General features: G+C 43.0%; 3 protein-coding genes across 4 annotated transcripts; 2 read left to right on the top strand and 1 right to left on the bottom strand.

Annotated features, from left to right (window-relative positions):
- The first annotated feature begins 1,319 nt into the window (after positions 1–1,319).
- Positions 1,320–9,746, top strand: racgap1 (Rac GTPase activating protein 1). Its single transcript, XM_062390951.1, has 17 exons — positions 1,320–1,441; positions 2,379–2,484; positions 2,599–2,801; positions 2,909–3,051; positions 3,861–3,930; positions 4,040–4,093; positions 4,185–4,262; positions 4,477–4,594; positions 5,063–5,205; positions 5,516–5,680; positions 5,785–5,880; positions 6,601–6,799; positions 7,045–7,150; positions 7,510–7,642; positions 8,728–8,851; positions 8,950–9,049; positions 9,500–9,746. The coding sequence occupies exons 2-17, from the start codon at positions 2,400–2,402 to the stop codon at positions 9,573–9,575; spliced, it is 1,893 nt and encodes a 630-aa protein (XP_062246935.1). The 5' UTR covers positions 1,320–1,441; positions 2,379–2,399; the 3' UTR covers positions 9,576–9,746.
- A 1,784-nt stretch (positions 9,747–11,530) lies between these two features.
- Positions 11,531–14,299, bottom strand: si:ch211-210c8.6 (uncharacterized). Its single transcript, XM_062392492.1, has 5 exons — positions 14,070–14,299; positions 12,883–12,988; positions 12,530–12,636; positions 12,033–12,205; positions 11,531–11,964 (listed from the first exon to the last, which is right to left on the bottom strand). Exons 1-5 carry the CDS (start codon positions 14,224–14,226, stop codon positions 11,686–11,688), a joined length of 822 nt encoding a protein of 273 aa, XP_062248476.1. The 5' UTR covers positions 14,227–14,299; the 3' UTR covers positions 11,531–11,685.
- Positions 13,025–18,630, top strand: bin2a (bridging integrator 2a). 2 transcript variants are annotated; one of them, XM_062392490.1, is made up of 13 exons: positions 13,026–13,243; positions 15,295–15,402; positions 15,485–15,565; positions 15,728–15,782; positions 15,863–15,957; positions 16,096–16,191; positions 16,375–16,482; positions 16,586–16,671; positions 16,761–16,836; positions 16,934–17,016; positions 17,296–17,950; positions 18,058–18,133; positions 18,218–18,630. In XM_062392490.1, exons 2-12 carry the CDS (start codon positions 15,319–15,321, stop codon positions 18,109–18,111), a joined length of 1,473 nt encoding a protein of 490 aa, XP_062248474.1. In that variant the 5' UTR covers positions 13,026–13,243; positions 15,295–15,318; the 3' UTR covers positions 18,112–18,133; positions 18,218–18,630. The 2 variants fall into 2 exon arrangements, with proteins under 2 accessions (XP_062248475.1, XP_062248474.1); XM_062392491.1 differs by having other exon boundaries at positions 13,025–13,243; positions 18,058–18,630.
- Positions 18,631–20,246: the final 1,616 nt, after the last annotated feature.

Genomic DNA, 20,246 nt, shown 5'->3' on the forward strand with positions numbered 1-20,246 from the left:
CTCTCTCTCTCCCCCCATCTCTCCCTCTCTCCAATCTGTTTATAGGCTATCGATTGGCAGAGAAATGAATCGTGACATGCTGTTGGATGTATAGATGATCGTCACTTGGCAGACTTCAGCTGTTTCAGCATTTCAGCAAACGCTGAAAATGATGATGTTGTTGTTGTGGTTATTATATTGAAATGTTATGACAGATTTTTTTCTATAATAGACACAGAGACAAATACAAAGAAAGAAAGGGGCTGTTTCAGTGTTGAATGATTTTATAACTGTGTTTCTATTTGACACGTCATGTGACCAGAGGGACCACTAGTGATCGTTATTCTTTAAACATCCATAGATAAGATGGGGCCAGGACTGAAATATTTAATATTGAAAAGTGTTGTAAGTCCAATCCACGCCTATCTGGATTTATCAGGGATGCTGGTGCAGTTCCTTCCATACTTGAAAGGTTCAGGAATGTCTCCAGCCAATTGCTTGAGTTAAGATAATCAATATGTCAGGGCTCTCACTTCATGAAGCTCCAGCGTTTCGTTGCAAGGAATAACAATTATATTGTGCAGATGGTGCCTATGTGTAAATACGATATTTGAATTTAAGGATTATATTATGTCTCAACATCAATAGGGCCTAATTAAATATCATGGACGAATAATCCAAATCAAATGAAATATTGAAAGTGACCAGATGACACCTCATATGCACATTTCAAGTAATATATACTAAGTATAATGTAATCATGATGGCACTCTGATTTTTCATTTCTTTTTATTGCTCTTCTGTGTAAACTGATATTGAGTTTCCTCTCAGACCATTTAGCTTTAATGGATTCGACATAAACCATAAAAATGAGGATTTAAAGTAAAGAGATAACTTCCATTAAGAGGTTTGGTGCAGAGTTATTTTTCAAATTCCTTTATGATATTTAAATGTTTTTAACCTTAATTCACTCCAAGAAAAAAACCAAACGTTATTTCGCGCGTACTTTCTTTACTTTGAAAGTTTCAGACCGGAAGTTTGTTGTTGCCTCTCTTGATTCTCCACGTTTCTGTTTCTTAAATGTCACACACACAGAATACCCGCGTCCCAGGAACATTATTACATCAGATATTAACAAAACGGACATTTTCCATGATCTATTTTACTGGTTTCTGTCTGTTATTGATCTCAAGGCGCGACCAGACAAAAACAAAGGGTTGGGCCTTATTCTGAAACGTCCCAATCGGAAGTCGTCTCTCTTCCCCTTGACGCGGGCGCAACCCTCGTCGCTGATTGGCTGCCGGCTCCATTTGAATTAAAACGCGCTGGAGGAAGCGGCGGCGGCGGAAGGACGAAAGAGACTCTAGTGTGTGTCTTAAAAAAAAGGAAACAGAAAAAGGTGGAAACATCTTCACCGACACAACCGACACGGTTCCTGCGGTCCTGCGTCGCTCCACAGCGGGTAAGGTGGGGACATTAAGGCCGAATATTGTTTGTTAACGCGGGCTAACGGGGACCCGGGTCAGCGGCAGCAGCAGCTAACAACCGCCGCATTGTGTGTCTGTGGTTCTTTGAGTGAACGTGTTAAACTGGAGCTTCAGGGCAGAAAGTGACGAAACTGAATCAAACGCATGTGAAGAATCAACGATATGTAAATATTGTGGTTTAATGGAGCTTTTTTATTCGCCATTGAACTTGACGATAATTTTCTTAACATTTAATTAAGGGGAAGTCTTCAGTTTGAAAAACAACCACACGCGCGCACACACACACACACACACACACACACACACACACACACACCTTCACTGTGCTCCAATACTACTTATTTTTTAATAATCTCTCAATTTAATTAAATTTAAGGTCAGTAAAAAGAATTAATCAAATCCATACGTGTAAGAACTTGTCTCCAGATGTTGATTCTAACATGTTGGACAACTTAGATCGTGGTCTCTGCTCCCATTAAGATCTGTGTTACTTTACATTCATTGTTCTTCTAATGGTCATAATCCTTTCTCAGTTATTGTTGATATTTGTTATTTTGTAGGGTTTCGATTAAATGCCTTTTTTTTTGTGTGTGTTTTATAATGAGGAACTCAATGCCGGTCAGGATTCACAGCTGAAATGTTTTAATGCTGTTGTGTTTTCAGTTAAATCTTTAAATCTGTCTCAGGTCTACGGATTTAGATTTTCCGTGTCCTGTGTCTCTTTGTGTAATCCCAGAGACGTCAGGGCTCTGCAGGGGTCAAACCATCTGCTGCACATGACTCCATGATCCTTCGGCTGCTGAATATGTGTCTTTATAACTCCTGGTTTCTGATGCCTTAGATATGAACCCTCTAAACTGGCCCAGGGCTTTGTTTTTCAAGGTATTTATCTTCTAATGTGTCTGTTTCAAGGGTCCTGACTTTTTAGACATCATGGAGACTGCTGTGATGAGCCTGCAAAGCTTATACGATAACCTGAGGACGCAAGTGGACCTCCTCAATGACAACATTGAACCCAGTAAGTAGCCTGTGGTTGTTGGTTTTATCTTTTTAAAGTCGATCATTTGACACAACTGCGACAGATCAGACACTTTACATTGTGCATCTCTCTCTATCTCCCCCCCCAACCCAGACTTCATTCAGATGGCACAAAACTTTGATGACTGCCGTCGCAAATGGCAGAGGGCGGAGCAGGATCTGGGGTCCTGCAAAGAGATTCTCACCAAAACCGAGACGGAGAGGGGATCCCTGGAGGTCAAACTGAAACACGCCCGCAACCAAGTGGATGTGGAGATCCGGCGCAGACAAAAGGCTGAGGCCGACTGCGAGAAGCTGGTATGTTGAGTCAAAGTGGAACAGCTGTTTACTGATGTGTTCATCTGCCTGGTCTGTGTAGTTTCTTACATATATGTGTGGGCACTGCTTGTATGTTTATAATACAGGACCGTCAAATTCTGTTGATTCGCGACCTGCTGACCAGCGAAGGATCAAGCAACAGCATCCAGCTGAGTGCAGAGCAGCGCTCGGCTCTGGCCTTCCTGAACCCGAACTCTCAGGCGTCCACCTCTCTGAATACCAGCCGAAGGTAAGAACTCACCAATACCCAACGGCTGAGCTTAGCCACATAGCTGCATTTGGACACAATGAGAATGTTTAAAGTCCCCTGTGTTTTTTAACATGTTTTTTGTTGTGTGACTCAACGCCTGATGCTTGCATTTAAAGTGTGAGCATCAGCATTGTTACCTTCATTTTATCACCAAAGCACAATGCATCCTGGGATAGGTTAGCCTGAGAATGATCCACTTATTGGAGACCTAGTTGCTCTGGGATGGAAGGACACTTTCTTCAGCTGCTTTTAAAAGAGAACTGGGAATGTATAGTGGTTTCACTCTGACCCATTCAGAAGGATGTGGCTCAAGTGCAAATTCCTTGTAGATGTACACCTACTTGGCAATAAATACTTTCTGATTCTGTATGGAGCCAACGCTAGAGTATTAGGTCCCACAGCATTCACTTCCTGTTTCTGGTCATGAAGCGAGTCTGTGTTAGAATCAGTGGTGTTTCGGCAAGTTTAGAAACATATAGGGTCCAGTATTCCCTGTGGTTTAGCCTGTGGGGGGGTTCATTTGCGTGTGAGACCATCTGACACTTAAGAGGCCGAGGCAAGACAAGGTTGTATTCACAAACCTACTTCAAAGTGGGAATGTTACTTCCTTCTATGAATTTCCATCCGTCTATCACATGAATGTGGTCGGTCACACTTTCAGATCACTCTCGTCTTTCAGCTGCATTTCTTTTCAAGTAGCATAAGAGGATGTAGTTGTGTGTAAAACAATTTGCAATACATTTTTGTGTGTGAATCAATACTGAACACATTTCTGTTTCATCTTACAGACTGAAAACGATAGACGAGTCCGCCTCCATCTTGTCAGATATCAGTTATGACAAAACGGATGATTCTCTTGTAAGTACCTTTCTTTTCAGCATCGTTTAGACTTAAAGTAAAATGATGGACGGTGAAATAAACTCCTGTGATTCTGGAGTCTGATTCGGATGTGCTTGATTTGTGACAGGACTGGGACTCGTCCAACGTGAGGACGGTACGCCTCAAGAAACGAGAAAAAAGGGTAAGTTAGGTTTCAGGGTTTTGAACGCACAACTTCCTGTTCGCTGCAGGTTTGAGTTTAAAGAGGTCATGTCCGCTCCTTTTTATTTCAGCGCTCTTCCAGAAACCGGGTGGATGGTCCTCCACTTGCCTCCAAACGGAGTCGATCAACAGGCAGAACTTCAGAGAGGGTAGGCTCCCTGCTCCAGTCTGGACAGCATTCATTTTTTATGATATTACAGATTAAACAAGCACTTAAAGACTATGGAGTTCAAATTTGGCAAATGCTCCAAACTTAAAGCTAATTGGATGCTCTTGAGAAGCACATGTGGCTTTAATGTATAACATATTTTATGTGGTTATTTTTAAAGTTAACATATTTATTATTTGTTTTATTTGTGACAGGGAAATGAGACTCTGGTTACAATGACCACAGTGACTGTCCCTGCTGATGGAGGACCTGTTGAGGCCATTTCTACCATTGAAACTCTTCCTTACTGGACTCGCAGCAGGGGAAGGACTGGTAAGATATTATTATTATGATGAAAAATGTTTCCTTGGTCCCTTATTAATATATACATAACCAAACTAATGTTAGTTTGCTAAAATTAGCTGATTTATTCTCATTAATCCAACTCTATATCAGATGATATTAAAAGTCAATTGAGGGCCTTTCATGTTGTACCTTTTGGCAGTAACGTTCTGTTGTGAAATTCTTGCCCCACATTCTATTGTTGATTTTAGATTTAATTCATTGAAAACAATGCTTTTATTTTGAAGTAAAGTCAACATGATATATTTTGGCGCTATTTTGAAAAGAACAGTTTAAGTCAAATTGTGCAAACTGTGCCTATTTGTGTATTATCTCTAAATAAACCTCATTATTTTTTTTATATATGTCTGAATAAACAGCAGCAATGATTCAACTCAACTGCAGACTGGTGTTGGAATGTAACTCCCAGGTATTGTTTTGCCATCTCTTCCTGTTCAGCTGCCATGGAGTGGGCCTCTGAAGCTGTCCCGTCTGAGGATGTCTTCAAACAGCCGAGCGTCCCCGAGGTGGAGCAGAGACAAGCGCCCAGCACTCCTCAGAGCACCGGAGGTGTCCGTCTCCATGAGTTTGTCTCCAAAACTGTAAGAGTGCAAAGTGTGTGAGGAAACTGCAGAGTGAATGAATCTGACTTTTAGGGTTTAATGATGGTTCTGCCAATAAGTTTGATCCAACCTGGCACCGGATTTAATGGGTTGGTCAATCATCTGTTTGCAGAATTTTAAAGGATAGTTTGTTTGCCAAAGTATTTCTGTTGTTGTCTGTACAGAGCAGCTTTGGCAGCAGTATTTAACGATTTCTAACTGCTGCTGGTCCCAATGTGTTCAGCTCTGTTAACGCAGCGCTTTAAAAAAAGCGACAATTTTTACCAGCTCCTCCCACCTCCTGTCTCAGGTCATTAAGCCTGAGTCCTGCGTGCCGTGTGGAAAGAGGATCAAGTTCGGCAAGATCTCACTGAAGTGCCGCGACTGCCGGGTCGTCTCTCACCCCGAGTGTCGCCAGCGTTGCCCTCTGCCATGCATCCCCACCATGGCTGGCACCCCGGTCAAGATCGGGGAGGTGTGTGAGAACTTTTGTTTTCCCCAATATGATCTACTTCTCTCTTGATGTGCACACACATGTGAAAGTTCCAACACTTGACCCCGTTTCTGCTCCGTTCCCAGGGCGTGCTCGCAGACTACGTCCCCAGCACATCACCCAGGATCCCTCCTCTCGTGGTCCACTGCATCAGTGAGATCGAGCAAAGAGGCCTGCATGAGGTTAGTGGTGTTTTCATGTCCCGGGGAGACCCAGAGGTCAGAGGGACGACCAGGCTTCTCATCCCAGTCGTTATTTTTTAACGTGTCCCCCATAAACCGAGACAGAGCTGTGACTGAGCTTTAACAATCTGTTCCAGGGAGATAAAATTTGTAATTGGGCTTTAGAAAGCCTCCTCGGTCGGCTCGGCTCGTCTTTCTGGTGTTTTATGATTCCCCCCCGCCCACTGATTTCTCACTTTCACCCTGTGAATGGGCAACACTGCACATGTTGCCTTACAAATGTTGTTGTTTGCACCATTTAGTGTTGTGGTAAATGGGCTTAAGCTCCACTGACAAGTCACTTAATAGAGTGTGGAAACGATTTGGTCTCAGAAAAATGTGATGCTTCAAAGCTCTTTTGCTAATCAGTGTTATTTCGGTGCCCTGATAGAATAAAACCACCAGATGAATAACGCATCAGAGGTTCTGGGGACTTTGAGTTTTTGGTTAAGAATCATAATTATAATAATTAATAATAAGCTCAATATCCGTAGCTTCTTGAGTGGTGATAGGAGAGAATTACCTTGGAATGTGGAAAACTATCACTGGTGTTTTTGTCAGCATTTCTCTCAGATTTAAGAATAACCAGCAGATTTATCCTGAGTTTTGCATCTTCATTAGTTCAGGGTTAAGTTCAGTCAAGAAAATGAAAAGTACATAATCGTATTTCTTCCCCCTCAGGCGGGACTGTATCGTCTGTCCGGGGCCGATCGCACAGTGAAGGAGCTGAAGGAGAAGTTCCTCCGCAGCAGGACCGTTCCCGTGCTGAGCAAGGTGGACGACATCCACGCCGTCACCTGCCTCCTCAAGGACTTCCTGAGGAACCTGAAGGAGCCTCTCCTCACCTTCCGCTTGAACCGCACCTTCATGGAGGCAGCCGGTACGCGTGTGTGTGTTTTAGAAACGATGCTGGTCCTCGGGCAAAAGCACTGGTACACGAAGTAAAAGCTGTTTATAAATAACTGCAGCTTTGTGTAACTCGTGAATGGACAACAGAACTGTACCCGCAGACCCTTTCAATTCAGGTTTCATAAGTGTTCCCATCTTGTTCAGAACGAATGACAAAACAAGTTCTTTAGTTTATTGTCCTCTGCTGACAAAACACTTCCCTCTTTTCTTCCTCAGAGGTTTCAGATGACGACAACAGCATCGCTCTGATGTACCAAACCATTAGCGACCTGCCAAAGCCCAACAGAGACACGCTGGCTTTCTTAGCCCTTCACCTTCAGAGGTTGGCAGCTACTCTCCTCTGAATAACGCAATAAAACCGGGAACAAATCTACGAATGTCTCAGTGCAGCCGGTTAGAAAATGTTCAGCCTGCTTTGAATTTGTAGCAGGGTTGGATTTACTGATTCATTTGATGCTCTAGTCTCCCTGTCAACGCACTTTAATGTAGCTGAAACCCTCTAAGTAGATTTGTTTAATTGCTTTGGGCAAAAATGTGATCTGAGTTTTATTAACAGCTCACTTGTATCTAAATGGAGTGAGAAACTTTGTACTTTTCCTAGAAATGAATGAATCTGTATTAACCTTAAGTCGTTGTGGCCATTTGATTTCATTTAATAGACATTTTAATAAAACCTTTCAGAGTCGCAGACAGTTTGGACACTAAGATGGACGTCAGTAACCTGGCTCGAGTTTTTGGACCAACTATCGTGGGTCATGCTGTTGCCAACCCAGATCCAATGACAATCCTGCAGGACACTAAGCGCCAGCCCAGGGTAGGTCACAACAACATGTCATGTCTCGTGTACAGTGTATAATGTTTCTTCAGGTGTTACTCGTACAAAATAGTGTTTAGAAAATCGTAAAGGTTATAAATAGGATAGTCGCTGCCTTCAGCTCTAGCAGCAGTTTCCCAGACCCAAACAAATGCTTGGTTGGTCTCCCCGACCCTGTTTGTTCATGTTCTCATTATGTTGTTGCAAAGCCCATCAAGACGGCTCCAGACACACAACCACAAGCACAAATGAATAAAGTCGCACTGTACAAAAGAGACGACAATTAAAAGAACAAACCAGCTGCCGGCTGGGCTCCTCGGGTTTCCTGTTCATGTCGGAGAATTCACTCGGGACTCTTCATTCGAAGAAAAGAAAAAGTGTTTTTTGAACTTGCAGCCTGAAGCTCAGCACACTTAGCTGGACCTCATAGTGGCCAGCGGCTAGTTACCATGGCTGGCATCATTATCATTGCTTTGCCCTGTGTAGCCCATAATGACTGTATTGAAATGAGGGTGAGCTGCTGGGTTCCTGATTTATTTCTCTGGTCTGTTTCACCGCAGTAAAATCCAGCCAATCTTTTCCCAGCGACGTTTTCTCTTTATTTGAACAAACTAATGTAAACAGAGCGGCTGATATGAGATTAGATCTCAAGCATAACACTTGATTGCATTCAATGACCGTTTCCTGAGTAGCTTGTGCTCGTGGAGTCGATCTGTGCCCAAGCACAGGAATTAATTCAAACTAAAAGAGACTGATCGTAAACCTGATAATCTAAGAAATTATATTTAATTATCTTTTACCCCATAAGTTAATAACGAGGCAAACGGGCCTAAAAAATAGATTTGAGGTTTTAATATTAAAAAAAAAGGGTCGAGATCAGAATAAGTAGTGGAAACATTAAGATTGAGACTGAACTCCCAAATTTTGTGACCACCAAAAATCTGTAATCTTTATAATTATAACACAGTTTTTCTTTTATGTGTAATTCCTCTTCGTCTTGCTCGAGGCGTCTTCCTCACCAGTGATGCACTTTTGAAAGAGGATGAGGCAACACGCTGAAATAACACCGATCCCTTCCCGTTCAGGTCGTGGAGCGGCTGCTGACTCTGCCAGTGGAATACTGGGCCCCCTTTGTGAACGTGGGAAACGAGCATCCGAACTTGGACCACCTGATCATCGAGAATGCAAACTGCTACACCCCCGAGAGAGGTAAACCTTTTTGTGTGTTGTCCCTCAGCGTTGTTGCGAGTGTGGCCGCTGTTATTTGGAGAGCTGTCCTCTCAACCTGGTGTATTTGCTGTTTGCAGTGAGCATGCTGGGACCTCTGACCACGCCGGAGCACCAGCTCAACAAAACCCCGTCCACCAGCTCCTTGTCTCAGCGCATGAAGTCCTCTCTGACTCCCAGGTAAACACACCAGCAGAGTCTCCCCCCTGCTCGGCTTCAACACTGTTTCTACAATCAATGATCTAATGATTAACTGACTTAAGAATGACTGCCATGTACTACTGAGCAATAAGTTAATTAAGACGTGGGGTATTCTGACGTGTCGTCATTTATACGTCTCACTCACAGTATATAGTCCTTTTGAGTTTTTCACAGCATACGACAGTTATGATGTGGATGATTTCCACCAGTGTAAACAAGATGGAAAGATAAGGGGAGCTGTGGTTTATAGTAGCATCGTAAATTGAGCCGTTTCAGGTCGATACGAGGAGTTCTATTCAAACTATGCCCTCTCACATGTAGACATAAATATATTATTCTACTGTACGGGTTCATTAAAAGGTTGGAATATCTCTGTCCATGTAAATATAATCAATCATTAAATGTTGAAATGTTCTCTCCTCATTGCAGATTTGGGAGCAAGAGCAAATCGGCGGTTGGAATCGGCCGCCAAGGAAAATTCTTCGCATCGCCGCTCCTCAAATAGAGCGGCTGCATAAAACTTTTTATTCACACAGCAATATTGAATAACTCGTAGCCAGGTACTGCTTTATTAACAGCTCCCATTGCCTCCATGTTAGTCTTCCTCTTTATACTTATAATCATTTTTAAAGGTTCATAATGTTAAGAGTATTTTCAGGATTTTACGTGTTTTTTTTACAAAATAGCAGCTTTTCCGATCTATGCACACTTTTGACTTTAGACAATGCTTTTGCAAAAACGTTTAACGTGACTTTCTCATGTCCAATCTTTACGCATGTAATATATATGTTTGCTCTTTTTAAGAGGTGTGCTCACAGATGACGATGTGTACTGTACCTGCAGTTTTGTTTTGTGACGTGCTTCTCAAACCTAAATCATTTCTCTTGAGCTCTTCGGCCCATGTGTCACTCAGAGGTTGAAGAGCTCATTTGTAGGCATTTCATTCTAGGTTTGTCATTTTGATGTTTGTATTTTATTTGTTTCTATCAAGTTTTTGGTTGTCTTCACCCCCTCCCCCCCAGTAATTTGTACTGTAAATATTCAGAATTTAAGTACAAGCACTAAAAGAGCTGAGTGGGAATATCTTGCTCGTCGTTTCCAACTCGGGGAGAAAGAAAAAGAAGTTGCTGTTATTCAGTTTTACAGTGTATTTTGCACTGCTGGTGAACATCAGGATTATTGTTCACTTGTTTATGTCTCGCGCCGTAAACTCTGTCAGGTCCTTTAGCTCCTCTGATATTTCAAGCTCTGTGTAACGTTTGTACCATGGGAGATTTCTTGTGAACTATTCAGAGCAACAAGGCCATTACTTTGTAAGATTAGCCAGTTAAGTAACTGTGGCATTATTTGATTAACTACCAGCACAGATTTTGTACTCAAATAGACTCTTTAGAATTCATGTTCGCTTATAAAAATACATTTATAACATTTACACAAATGTCTACTTGTCTTTCTGTTGGAGTCTGTGTTGTTTCTGAACCTTTTTGAGTCTTACTGCTGAGTTGGCAGGAGATTCACATGCTTCATACAAACATCAAGGTTCTGGAGAGTGAGGCTCTACTCTCAGACCTCAACACAGCATGTTTTTGATATAAATACTTCAATTGGCACAGTTGTAGATCTAGAGGTAAGTTGCCAAAGGAAACTAGATCTTTAGATTCTTTTAAAAGTTTCTCCTCACATCCAAGGCCTGATCAGACCTCGTATAAACACACGTCCTGAGAGATGTGATCACAAATGACATTAAAGCTCTGCCTGTACTTCATCTGACTTTACACAGACCAAACAATGTTTTATCCCAGTCGGTTCAGATGTAAGAGATTTAACTTGTTTAAAAAAAGAAATGTGCTGGTCAGTTCTGATATCGTGGCAGTGAGCACAAAGAAACTAGTGTATGGTCACTGAGAAGTCTAAAAATACAAAGCAGTGGGTCAGAGATGTCAGCTGAGTAGATGGTCCTTCACAAAGTGTCTGGCCCAGGAGGCATTTGCATTCACTAGGTGAAAAGGACGCGTCCCAGATCTGACGGATGTTCCCTCCTGCAGCGGTGAGACGAAACCATCAGCTCTGCTCCTGATACTTTCACCAGTTATTACGGACTGCACTTTATCTCTAACTGTGCAATATAATATAACAGTTCAATGCATTCACTGAACATATGCATAGATTTCTTCCTGTCTTTACACTTTATATGCTAGTTTATTAAATTCATACTTTCCTATATATTTTATTATTTCTTACACTTAAGTATTGCATGGTACTTATTACTTGCTGATGTCTTTGATACTAACAGAAGCCTTCACCCCCCTTTGAAACCACTTTCTGAGACCCATTTACACCTCGACTCGTAAAGTGTGATTATAACAACTTTCACAAACAACTACACTTTCCTTTTAAAGATGCTCAACTTGTAAATTTAGGGATATAAACCCCCGACAAAAGTGACACCACAGAAGTTAATCATGGAATGACTCATTTATTTGACAGAATAACTATAAAGTGACAAATACTTTACAACAAAACTCAATTCAAAAATACTCTTAGTTTAGTTGGGACACTTTAAGAAGTAGAGTGTGTTTAAGTGTTTGTGTGTGAGGCAGCTGTTGACATCTACATCAAAACTTAGGCCAGGGCCAGAGGAGAGGAGTTTTCTGGACGTAGTTTAGGAACACTGGGTCGGATCCCCACTTCCTCAGGGCTTGCTTCTCCAGAATGGGGATACCGCTGACGTGACGTAGCAGGAACCAGACGAAGAGAGGCGACACCACGCTCAGGTACTGCGGCCCCTGCATAACAGACGAGGCCGAGAGCCACAGACCCGACCACTGCAGGATCTCTCCAAAGTAGTTAGGGTGTCTGCTGTAGGCCCACAGACCGCTCTGGATGAACTTCCCCTGGAGGCAGCACACGAGTCAGTGAATGAGACTTTTACAGCTGCACATCATGAGGTCTTTAAACTTACTGCATTATCCGGGTCCCGCTTGAAAAGCCACTTCTGCTGGTCGGCTATAGCCTCCGCAGCGAAGCCCAGGCCCCAGATCGACCAGCCGATGTAGTCGCGTGTTCCCAGAGGCTGGTCTCGCTTCTCGCTGTTTAGCATGAGGGTGGGCAGCAGGGTCATAAACACCCACAGGGCTGAAACAGGAACAAATCAATCATCTACCAGGAGCAGGCTTGACTCAATACTTTGAATAACGCCATTCATTTAATTCTGGCTACATCCACACGATTCTGTTTAATTTGCTCTGCAGCAGAGTTTATGTGTTTTTAAAATGAAACTACAGTAGAATGGATGAACCCGTACTGTGACCACCAGCTTCCACCTGGAATAAATGCATTTAGAAAGAGAAAGTGGACAGTGATTTATCCGAGGCACGCTGTCCTTCAGGCGGCTGCGGGGATGGTCAAGGACAATGGAAATGAAAGGGAGGATTTTTTTGTTACACCACTTCCAGGTACCTTGAACAGTCCAGTATACAAAGAAGGTCCCTGGGCTGTCTCTGACATTGTTGAATCTGCGATCGTGGCCGTCCTTCAAGATCCGCATGAAGAGGAATGTCCCCAGTCTGCAGGAGAAACACGGTTAACATCCATTCACATTAACCGAGCCATTATTCATTAACCTGACTTTAGACCTTCTCATTCATCGGCCCCTCCTCTGACCTTGCCAAGGACCCTCAGCGACTGAACTCGCACACAAAGCTCAGTGAGTTTTACTGCAGGAGGATACAATCTCGGCATTGCCTCCATTGCAGTTTTATTGAGGTGGGCAGGGTGTCACTGGAATTAACACTGGGGTGGATAACACCTACCTGAGTCCCCACGCCGTCACCAGCCCGGTCTGCACATTCTGACGGACGTGAGTGGCTCCGCCCCAGATACGACTCAGGTGGGCAAGGAGTATAAATGTCCCAGAGCCTGCAACAGCAACAAAAAAAGAAAAAGACGCCTCCGGCCTGTTAGGACATGGGCATGGCAGACAGTTCCTCTTGTCACAGAGCAAGGCGTGTTCGATAAATCTTTTACCCAGGATACTGCAGACAATTGGTTCCAAAGTTCAAGGGTAAGAAAAAACCAGGAGCACAGAGCGGAGGAGTGGAGCGCCAGAGGAGGACGAGTGTCAGGGTGATTCATTTGGGAAATTAGAAAGAATTCAGTCATTGGTGTCGACAGGTAAGCTACGCTGTTGGAATGATTTGATGAATTACTGCGTTTGACTCAAGTGGCACCTTGTCCATACTTTGAAAAATCTTTTCCTTCCTCATTGGTTCCTCGTCTGAGTCGCCGTGTGCGTCTGTGACCTGATTAAAACTCACAAGCTTCAAAAGGTTAAACAGTGAGGGCACAAGGGGGCTGCACCTCATCATTAGGTTTTCAATATTAATTAATCTGATAAGTATCTGCTCTAATAATTGATTCGTCATTTAAATATGCAAGAAATGGAGGGAAAAGTAATATGAAAGTAATTCAAATAAAAAGCTGAAAAATGACATTAAAGATAATTAAATAAACGGTTAAAGCTCCTAGAAGAATCAAATAAGAACATGCAACTACCAAAATTAGACTGTTAACTCTGGTTAATACAGAGTTTGAAATTGTTCTCCCCAAACGCGCAAGTGAGAATTTCATTATGACTGGTGTCCTCAGTTCTAGAATGGGCCCCCTCTGTGGTTCCCAGGACTGCTTTGCACGGCCCTGCTGTCGTTAATCTGAAGGCGGAGCTCTGAGGCTGTTTCACAACAAACCCTCTTTAGATAACTCTGCTTTTGTAACGATGATAATTCAACAACCCGAGTGCGTTGGAAACTTTCCCCCTTTAAAACATCTGCTTCAGCCCCTCACATCTGGATCAGGCTCCCCTCCCCTGGGGGGGGGGCTCTGGTTCTTTCAAAGTCCAGTTTAAACCGTTGGTTTCCAGTTAAATCCCAGTCCCAGCTGCACAGTCAGCACATGGCCGTACATCAGAATGAACAGAGGGGAGAAGCTCGTCGGGTTTTACCTGCCAGGTCATAGAACTTCTCGGTTTTGAAAGCTGCAGCCAGAGCCCAGCCGGTCCACTGGATGCCCAGGTCCGTCAGGCCACACTTCACCAGCGTGCTCCCCATGATCAGCTCCTGCAGCTCGGCCAGCAGCACAGGGAACTGCCGCGCTGTCATCAAACCACTCCTCCAACTCCCAGACACATAAAGACAAGGGTCAGGGTAAAGTTCACAGCTGCCATTGCTGATGCTGGGCGGGGCGTCACCGCAGGGAACTCTGGGAGTTGTAGTTATCAGAGGGATTAGGCCTGGTGGTCTGAAGAGAGAGAGGAGCAGGGAGGGTCTCCATGAGTACAAATACATTTCCTGAAGCACTCTACCTCAGTATAATCATTAATAATCAGTAATAACATTTGCTACTGCTTTACTTTCCCAAACATTGGCTGAGTAAATATTGATATTTAACTAAGTGGAAGTAAATATAAAATCCTTGTTTAAAAACTGTACAGTCAGACGTTTAAAAACATATTTAAGAATTTCTATCATATGTATATGATCATTACTGTCTATCATGTACACTAATAGGAAGTGAATGTATATTTAAGATTAATTTATTTAGATTTTGCATGTAAATCAAAACAGAATTATTGTGGATTTTATCTAAATTTGTGGGAAAGTCAGTTCTGTGATTGTACACAATGAGATTCCATCACTTTGGAAACATTTAGTTGTTTTTACTCCACTAAATGATTCTGAATGCTATGGAAAATAATGTGTGAGGGGACTTCAGTAGTAACACCATCTAATGAAGTTTGTAGTGATATATTTAATAGTAAAGAAAATATAAACTTTATTTCTATAGCTCTAATCAAGGTTATAAACTGCTTTACAAAACACCTGGGAACAAAACAATAAAGAGCTAAACAAAAAATCCATAAGGGAGATAATATTTCCCAAAGGGTATATATGATATAATACATACAGTATATTGTCATAATTCCATACTATGAAATATAATTTGATTGATATTGAAAGTAATATCATGATACAGCATGGTATATACAAAATATAAGTGGTTATATTTATAGTGATGTGAGTAATATTTCACCTTCATTTTGTTAAGATAATCAAACATTCAAACTTTGAAATGTCTCTCAGGGAATTTCTGTGCTCGATCTGTAAATTCCGGTGTCACGGGTCCAAGTTGAAATGTTTCCTGAGTTCTCTGGTTCCCTTCATCATCAGGAATAAAGACAGTCAAGACAAAACATGGCCGACAGCACGAGTCCCAAAGGAAACTCTGGGGACTTTGCAAAGAAAGTCCAGAGACGCCTGAGCAGAGGCAAAGAGAAGGTAACGCAGTCTGTGAGAGGAACAAGAGAAAGATCATTTTTAACTCTTAACCCAGCTGTGACCCGTGGTTTCTTTTCTGCAGGTTCTGCAAAAGCTTGGAAAAGCTGAGGAGACCAGAGATGAACAGTTTGAACATTATCACCAGTTGTTTAGTGACCAGCAGGTAATCATCCCTCCTGCTTAATAAAATAAGATTTACAGGTTGGAACCAGTGCTGCCTCAACACGTTTGTCTGTAAACACTGGAATGATTTATCCTCCTTTAGTCAACACTGTAAAAGTAAACTATCTGAAGACAGGCACTCAATCCTCTTGTCTATTTGTAGGCTGATGGGAACCGGATACACAAAGACCTGAGGAGCTACATCAACGCAGTCAGAGGTGAAACCTGCTGTTTCACTTGCAGACCTTTAGATTTGTGTCTCCTCCGGCTCTTATTTAAACTCCTCTGCTTCTCACAGACATGCGTGAAGCATCGAGGCGTCTTTCCCAGTCGCTGTTTGATGCCTATGAAAACGACTGGGCCGGAGAGGAGGACCTGGGCTCCATCGTAGAGGTCAGATAATACAGACTCTCCCCGTGTGCTCATCAAGAACAAAAAGGATTCATACATGTACACGGGATCAGAACCTTCCATCCAGCCTCTCGCTTCACACATGTTTAATGTGATATTTACGATACGTCTTTTAATAAGGGCGAGGATCTCCTGTGGAACGACTACGAGGTGAAGCTGCTGGACCAGGCTGTGCGCACCATGGAGTCCTACTCGGGCCAGTTCCCAGATGTCAAGGTAAGGCAAGAGGAACTGAGCGAGCAAAGCAAACATGATTAAACACACAGACAGACTGAAGTGCTGATCGCAGCCACACAAAAACCTCTGTGGTTTTTCACACAGAGGACGTGCACAAAGACACACACACGCACACACACACACACAATACGTCTGGATCATCTGTGTTTCTCAACCCTGCAGGAGAAAGTTGCAAAGAGGGGAAGAAAACTGGTCGACTACGACTCTTCCCGTCACCACCTGGAGGCGCTGCAGGCTGCAAAGAAGAGGGATGACGTCAAGATAAACAAGGTCAGGCAGAAGGAGAATATGTGATATTTTTTTTTTAACAGTGTAATTCTACCTGAACCTGTTGAAAAACAAACAATATGAGATTCAACTTTACGTCCTGCAGGCAGAGGAGGAGATGATTTATGCCAAAAGTGTCTATGAGAGCTTCAACAATGAGCTAAAGGAAGAGATGCCTGTGCTCTACGACAGGTCTGAGAGGGTGCTCTTTTGTTAATATGTGATTTGTGTGGATCCATAAGTATTATTCTTATAATCTGTCAATGTTTTTTCTCCTTCAGCCGCGTCGGATGCTACGTGGCTGTCTTCTCTGCCGTGTCAAATTTACGAGACATCTTCTATAAGGAAATGAGCACGGTGCGTGGAGCTGGCTGGTGGAGCAGCTACACTCAGTGTGTGCATGTTATTTATTGATGTGAAGCCAGTGCTTGACTTTAAGTGTCTCCTCTTTCAGCTCAATATTGATCTGCAGAATGTGATAAAGGATCTGCAGGCTCAGCATCCAGAGAAAGTGTTCGCCGTGAAGGGGATACAGCGGTAAGTTGAACCTTTTGAGTTCAGAAGTAATCAAAGGAAAATCTATTTACTCAAATGTACTTAAAAAATCACGAAACACTGTAAATTATCCCCTGATGACTTTTCTCCGATTTTATGTCACTGATCCAGATGTTTTGAGGTCAAACGGTCAAAGCTATGACATTTCCTGTATTTTCTTTTTCTATGTTCCTCACTGACAATGACCTGATTTCTTTAGAATCCTTAACTTTCAGTTTTAGAACATCCTTTATTCTGATATTATACGGCTGAATGTTGCAGTTACGGATCCTTGAGAAGACGAACCCTGATCTCCCCAAAGGCCTGGAAAGCCAGCTTCTCTGAGTTTCACAAGAGCTACACTCCGAAACCTGGGCAAAAGTTTGGTCTCAGGTCCCCAGACAAACCTCGCCGCAGCACTTTGACCAGAGAGGGCAGCACCCTGTCCAGAGAGGGCAGCACCCTGTCCAGAGAGGGAAGCACCCTGTCCAGAGAGAGCAGCACCCTCACTGTCAACCCACAACTACCATCTCTGGAAAACCCTGACGCTGAATCCGAGGACCTGGACCTGGAATCAAGCCTCAGTGAGAGCCAGACTTCTCCTGCAAAGGACCAGAAGTCCGGAGAAGACAGCAATCCAGAGGAGAAGGAGAAGGGAGAGAGAGAAGTCAAGTCTGAGCTGGAGCCTCCTGCAGAATCTGATGTTAAAGGAGATGGTGAGGAAGCTCCGGCGAGTGACAGCAGCTCAGAACTGAACAACTCCTGTGATTCTGAGAGCCTGGAGCTGCAGCTGTCGGCGGCTGACACCGGCCCGCTGCACATTGAAGAGAGAGAAGACAGCCCGGTGATCCTCAGCACTCTGAAATCAAATGGACTGGAGAACCGAGAAGTTTCTGGACTCAACTCGGACACCAAGGACCTGGGCTCTCCTCACAAGGTCTGTCACTTGATTAGCACACAGCTGCCTGGTGCTGCAGGCTTTTGTGAACTTACCATTGTTTTGTGTAATGACTCTCCTGTTTTCCATGTGTGCGTTGTATCCAGGACGCGGCTGCAGACACTCAGACGTCCCATGATCCCAAAAGCACAGAGGTTTAGAGTTTCCACATTTTGATATGAGGTTTGTGTGTTTTTCCCTCGAACAGTCTCTCATATTCTATGTTTTTCTGAGTTTTTTTTCATAAATCTGTGTTTGCCTGAATAGGAAAGCACAAAGGAGCTCAAAGTCAACAGCTGCACAAGAGGAAAAATGTGGAGTCAGCTGCACTGAAACGCCAACGAGCAAAACGACTGATGTTCTGTGCAGAACTTGCTTTTAGTTTTTTTATTTATCTTTTATTGAAATCAGTTGTGAATACATTTGGTTTTACTGTAATTACCCTAAAGAGATTTATTGTATACGCACCCATTGCATTATATCCTGTGCTGACAGGTACAGGTAGTTTGTCTTATATTCCAAAGATAAATGTACTATTAGTTTTACATTGTTCAAATTTTCTGTTTCAGTTTGACTTAGAGGTTTGATTCTTTCTACTCACTCCCATTGGGAATCCATCAATTATCCAGTTTATTTAATTATTTTATGCACATTTTAAGCTAAGATATATGTGAATTAATATGTTCTCAAAACTGAATAAAATAACCTTTTGATTAGAACTTTGTCAAAATGGTGTTGATTCCTTGAACTTGACCGGAAATTGTTAGAGATGGGACTTCCTGATACAAGTGTCCTTTATTTGAAAGGGTTCAAGGTTTATTTGAACCAGATTACAAAAAAATACATAGTTGAATCATTTGGCTATGATCAATTTGGAAATTTAGATGTGATATCGAGGTCCCGCTGATACCTGTGGTCGACCAATCACAAGTCGGCCTCAGCATCTTTTATTCCATCAAGTAACAATTAATAATTACACTTGAAAATACATCAGTGCGTTCAAAACTACCTAAAATAACGGAAACGATATTTGGAAGAAATTCATCTACTTTTACTTAGGTTTTTTTTCCAGGTCCAATCTGCTAATATGGAGGAGGTGGAGGTTTATGAGGGTGGGAAATTAAAACAGATGCAAGGAAAAGACATTCAAACCTAAATGACCTGATTGAAGTAAACTGCAGCCAGCCACCAGGGGGCGACTGACATATTTTGGCTCTGCTTTCGGGGAGCTGTCATCTTCACAGTAGGTGTGTGTGTGTGTGTGGGGGGGGGGGACTTGTACATCATTTTCCCAGGGGCCCTTCTATCAAGTGAATCCGTCCGTGTAGACAGACAGTGTCACAGCTCACAGCTCAGCAGTGACACCTCTCGTCAATAGACGATCTTGGAGGTGGCGATGGGGGAGGAAAGGGAGGGATCGGAAACGGAGAGCGTGGTGAGAAAGGGAGGAGGAGTGCGAGAGAAGCAGCTCTGACTTTAATTCTCAGACCTCCGCAGTTTACTCCCCCCCTCCCTCCCTCCACCCCACCCAGTGAGCGCCGCTTCTCTCCCCGCCTCAGAGCCGCTCAGCCCGGGCACGAAGCTCCAGAGAGTCCAGGTGAGTCGAGATGAACCAGCGTGTTTGTTCAGCGTCGGACGGAATCATGGCGACTCCCCCTGGAAACTGTCCCCGCTGCTGCTTCGAGTCTCCGCGGCCGCTCGGAGGGAAAGTTCCCCCGCGACACGAGGGGCAGGAAGTTTACTTTCTTTCTTTTTAAAGGTCAAACTCACCGAGGAGAAGAAGAACGAGAGTTAACACGTCTGTTGTGGTGTCGGTTCTTTGCGACCGACGATTAGTTTCCATTGTCAATTAAATCTGCTGATTCGATTCGTGACTCGATTAATCAGAAACAGTCGATGTCATCGGTATCCTGTTTGATTTAAAGGTGTGTTTTATTTTGAAGGTTCACAGATGTTTAAATCCTCATGTCTTTGTGTGGTATCTATAGATCTGGAGCCATTCTTCTATTACTTGATTTCTAGATTAAGGGAACAAATTGATCTGGAGCTACGTTGATAATCGCTGAAGAGTTTCTGTCGTTTTTCAGGTTCTTGCTCTTTACATTTTTGACTAATTGACGCTTTTCTTTGTCACGTGTGAGAGGAAACTGACATTTTTTAAGTTTTGGACTCTTGCTAGAATAAAACATTATGTTTATGGGACAATGCCAGGGAACTTTGTACCTGACTATTATTATTTCATTAGTTAATTATGTGCTGATTTGAGTCAATCAATCTTGGCAGTTTATACAATTGT

The sequence above is a fragment of the Platichthys flesus genome, chromosome 7 (assembly GCF_949316205.1).
Source record: "Platichthys flesus chromosome 7, fPlaFle2.1, whole genome shotgun sequence".
NCBI classification, from domain to species: domain Eukaryota; kingdom Metazoa; phylum Chordata; class Actinopteri; order Pleuronectiformes; family Pleuronectidae; genus Platichthys; species Platichthys flesus.

Excerpts from the sequence above, each read along its gene's own strand:
- racgap1 (XM_062390951.1), top strand. The coding sequence starts at position 2,400 with ATGGAGACTGCTGTGATGAGCCTGCAAAGCTTATACGATAACCTGAGG. Across the intron at positions 3,052-3,860 it reads TCTCTGAATACCAGCCGAAG|ACTGAAAACGATAGACGAGT; the intron begins GTAAGAACTCAC and ends TTCATCTTACAG. Across the intron at positions 5,206-5,515 it reads ATGAGTTTGTCTCCAAAACT|GTCATTAAGCCTGAGTCCTG; the intron begins GTAAGAGTGCAA and ends CTCCTGTCTCAG.
- si:ch211-210c8.6 (XM_062392492.1), bottom strand. The coding sequence starts at position 14,226 with ATGACAGCGCGGCAGTTCCCTGTGCTGCTGGCCGAGCTGCAGGAGCTG. Across the intron at positions 12,989-14,069 it reads GAAGTTCTATGACCTGGCAG|GCTCTGGGACATTTATACTC; the intron begins GTAAAACCCGAC and ends TTGCTGTTGCAG. Across the intron at positions 12,206-12,529 it reads TGTATACTGGACTGTTCAAG|CCCTGTGGGTGTTTATGACC; the intron begins GTACCTGGAAGT and ends TTCCTGTTTCAG.
- bin2a (XM_062392491.1), top strand. The coding sequence starts at position 15,319 with ATGGCCGACAGCACGAGTCCCAAAGGAAACTCTGGGGACTTTGCAAAG. Across the intron at positions 15,403-15,484 it reads TGAGCAGAGGCAAAGAGAAG|GTTCTGCAAAAGCTTGGAAA; the intron begins GTAACGCAGTCT and ends TCTTTTCTGCAG. Across the intron at positions 16,672-16,760 it reads ATGCCTGTGCTCTACGACAG|CCGCGTCGGATGCTACGTGG; the intron begins GTCTGAGAGGGT and ends TTTCTCCTTCAG.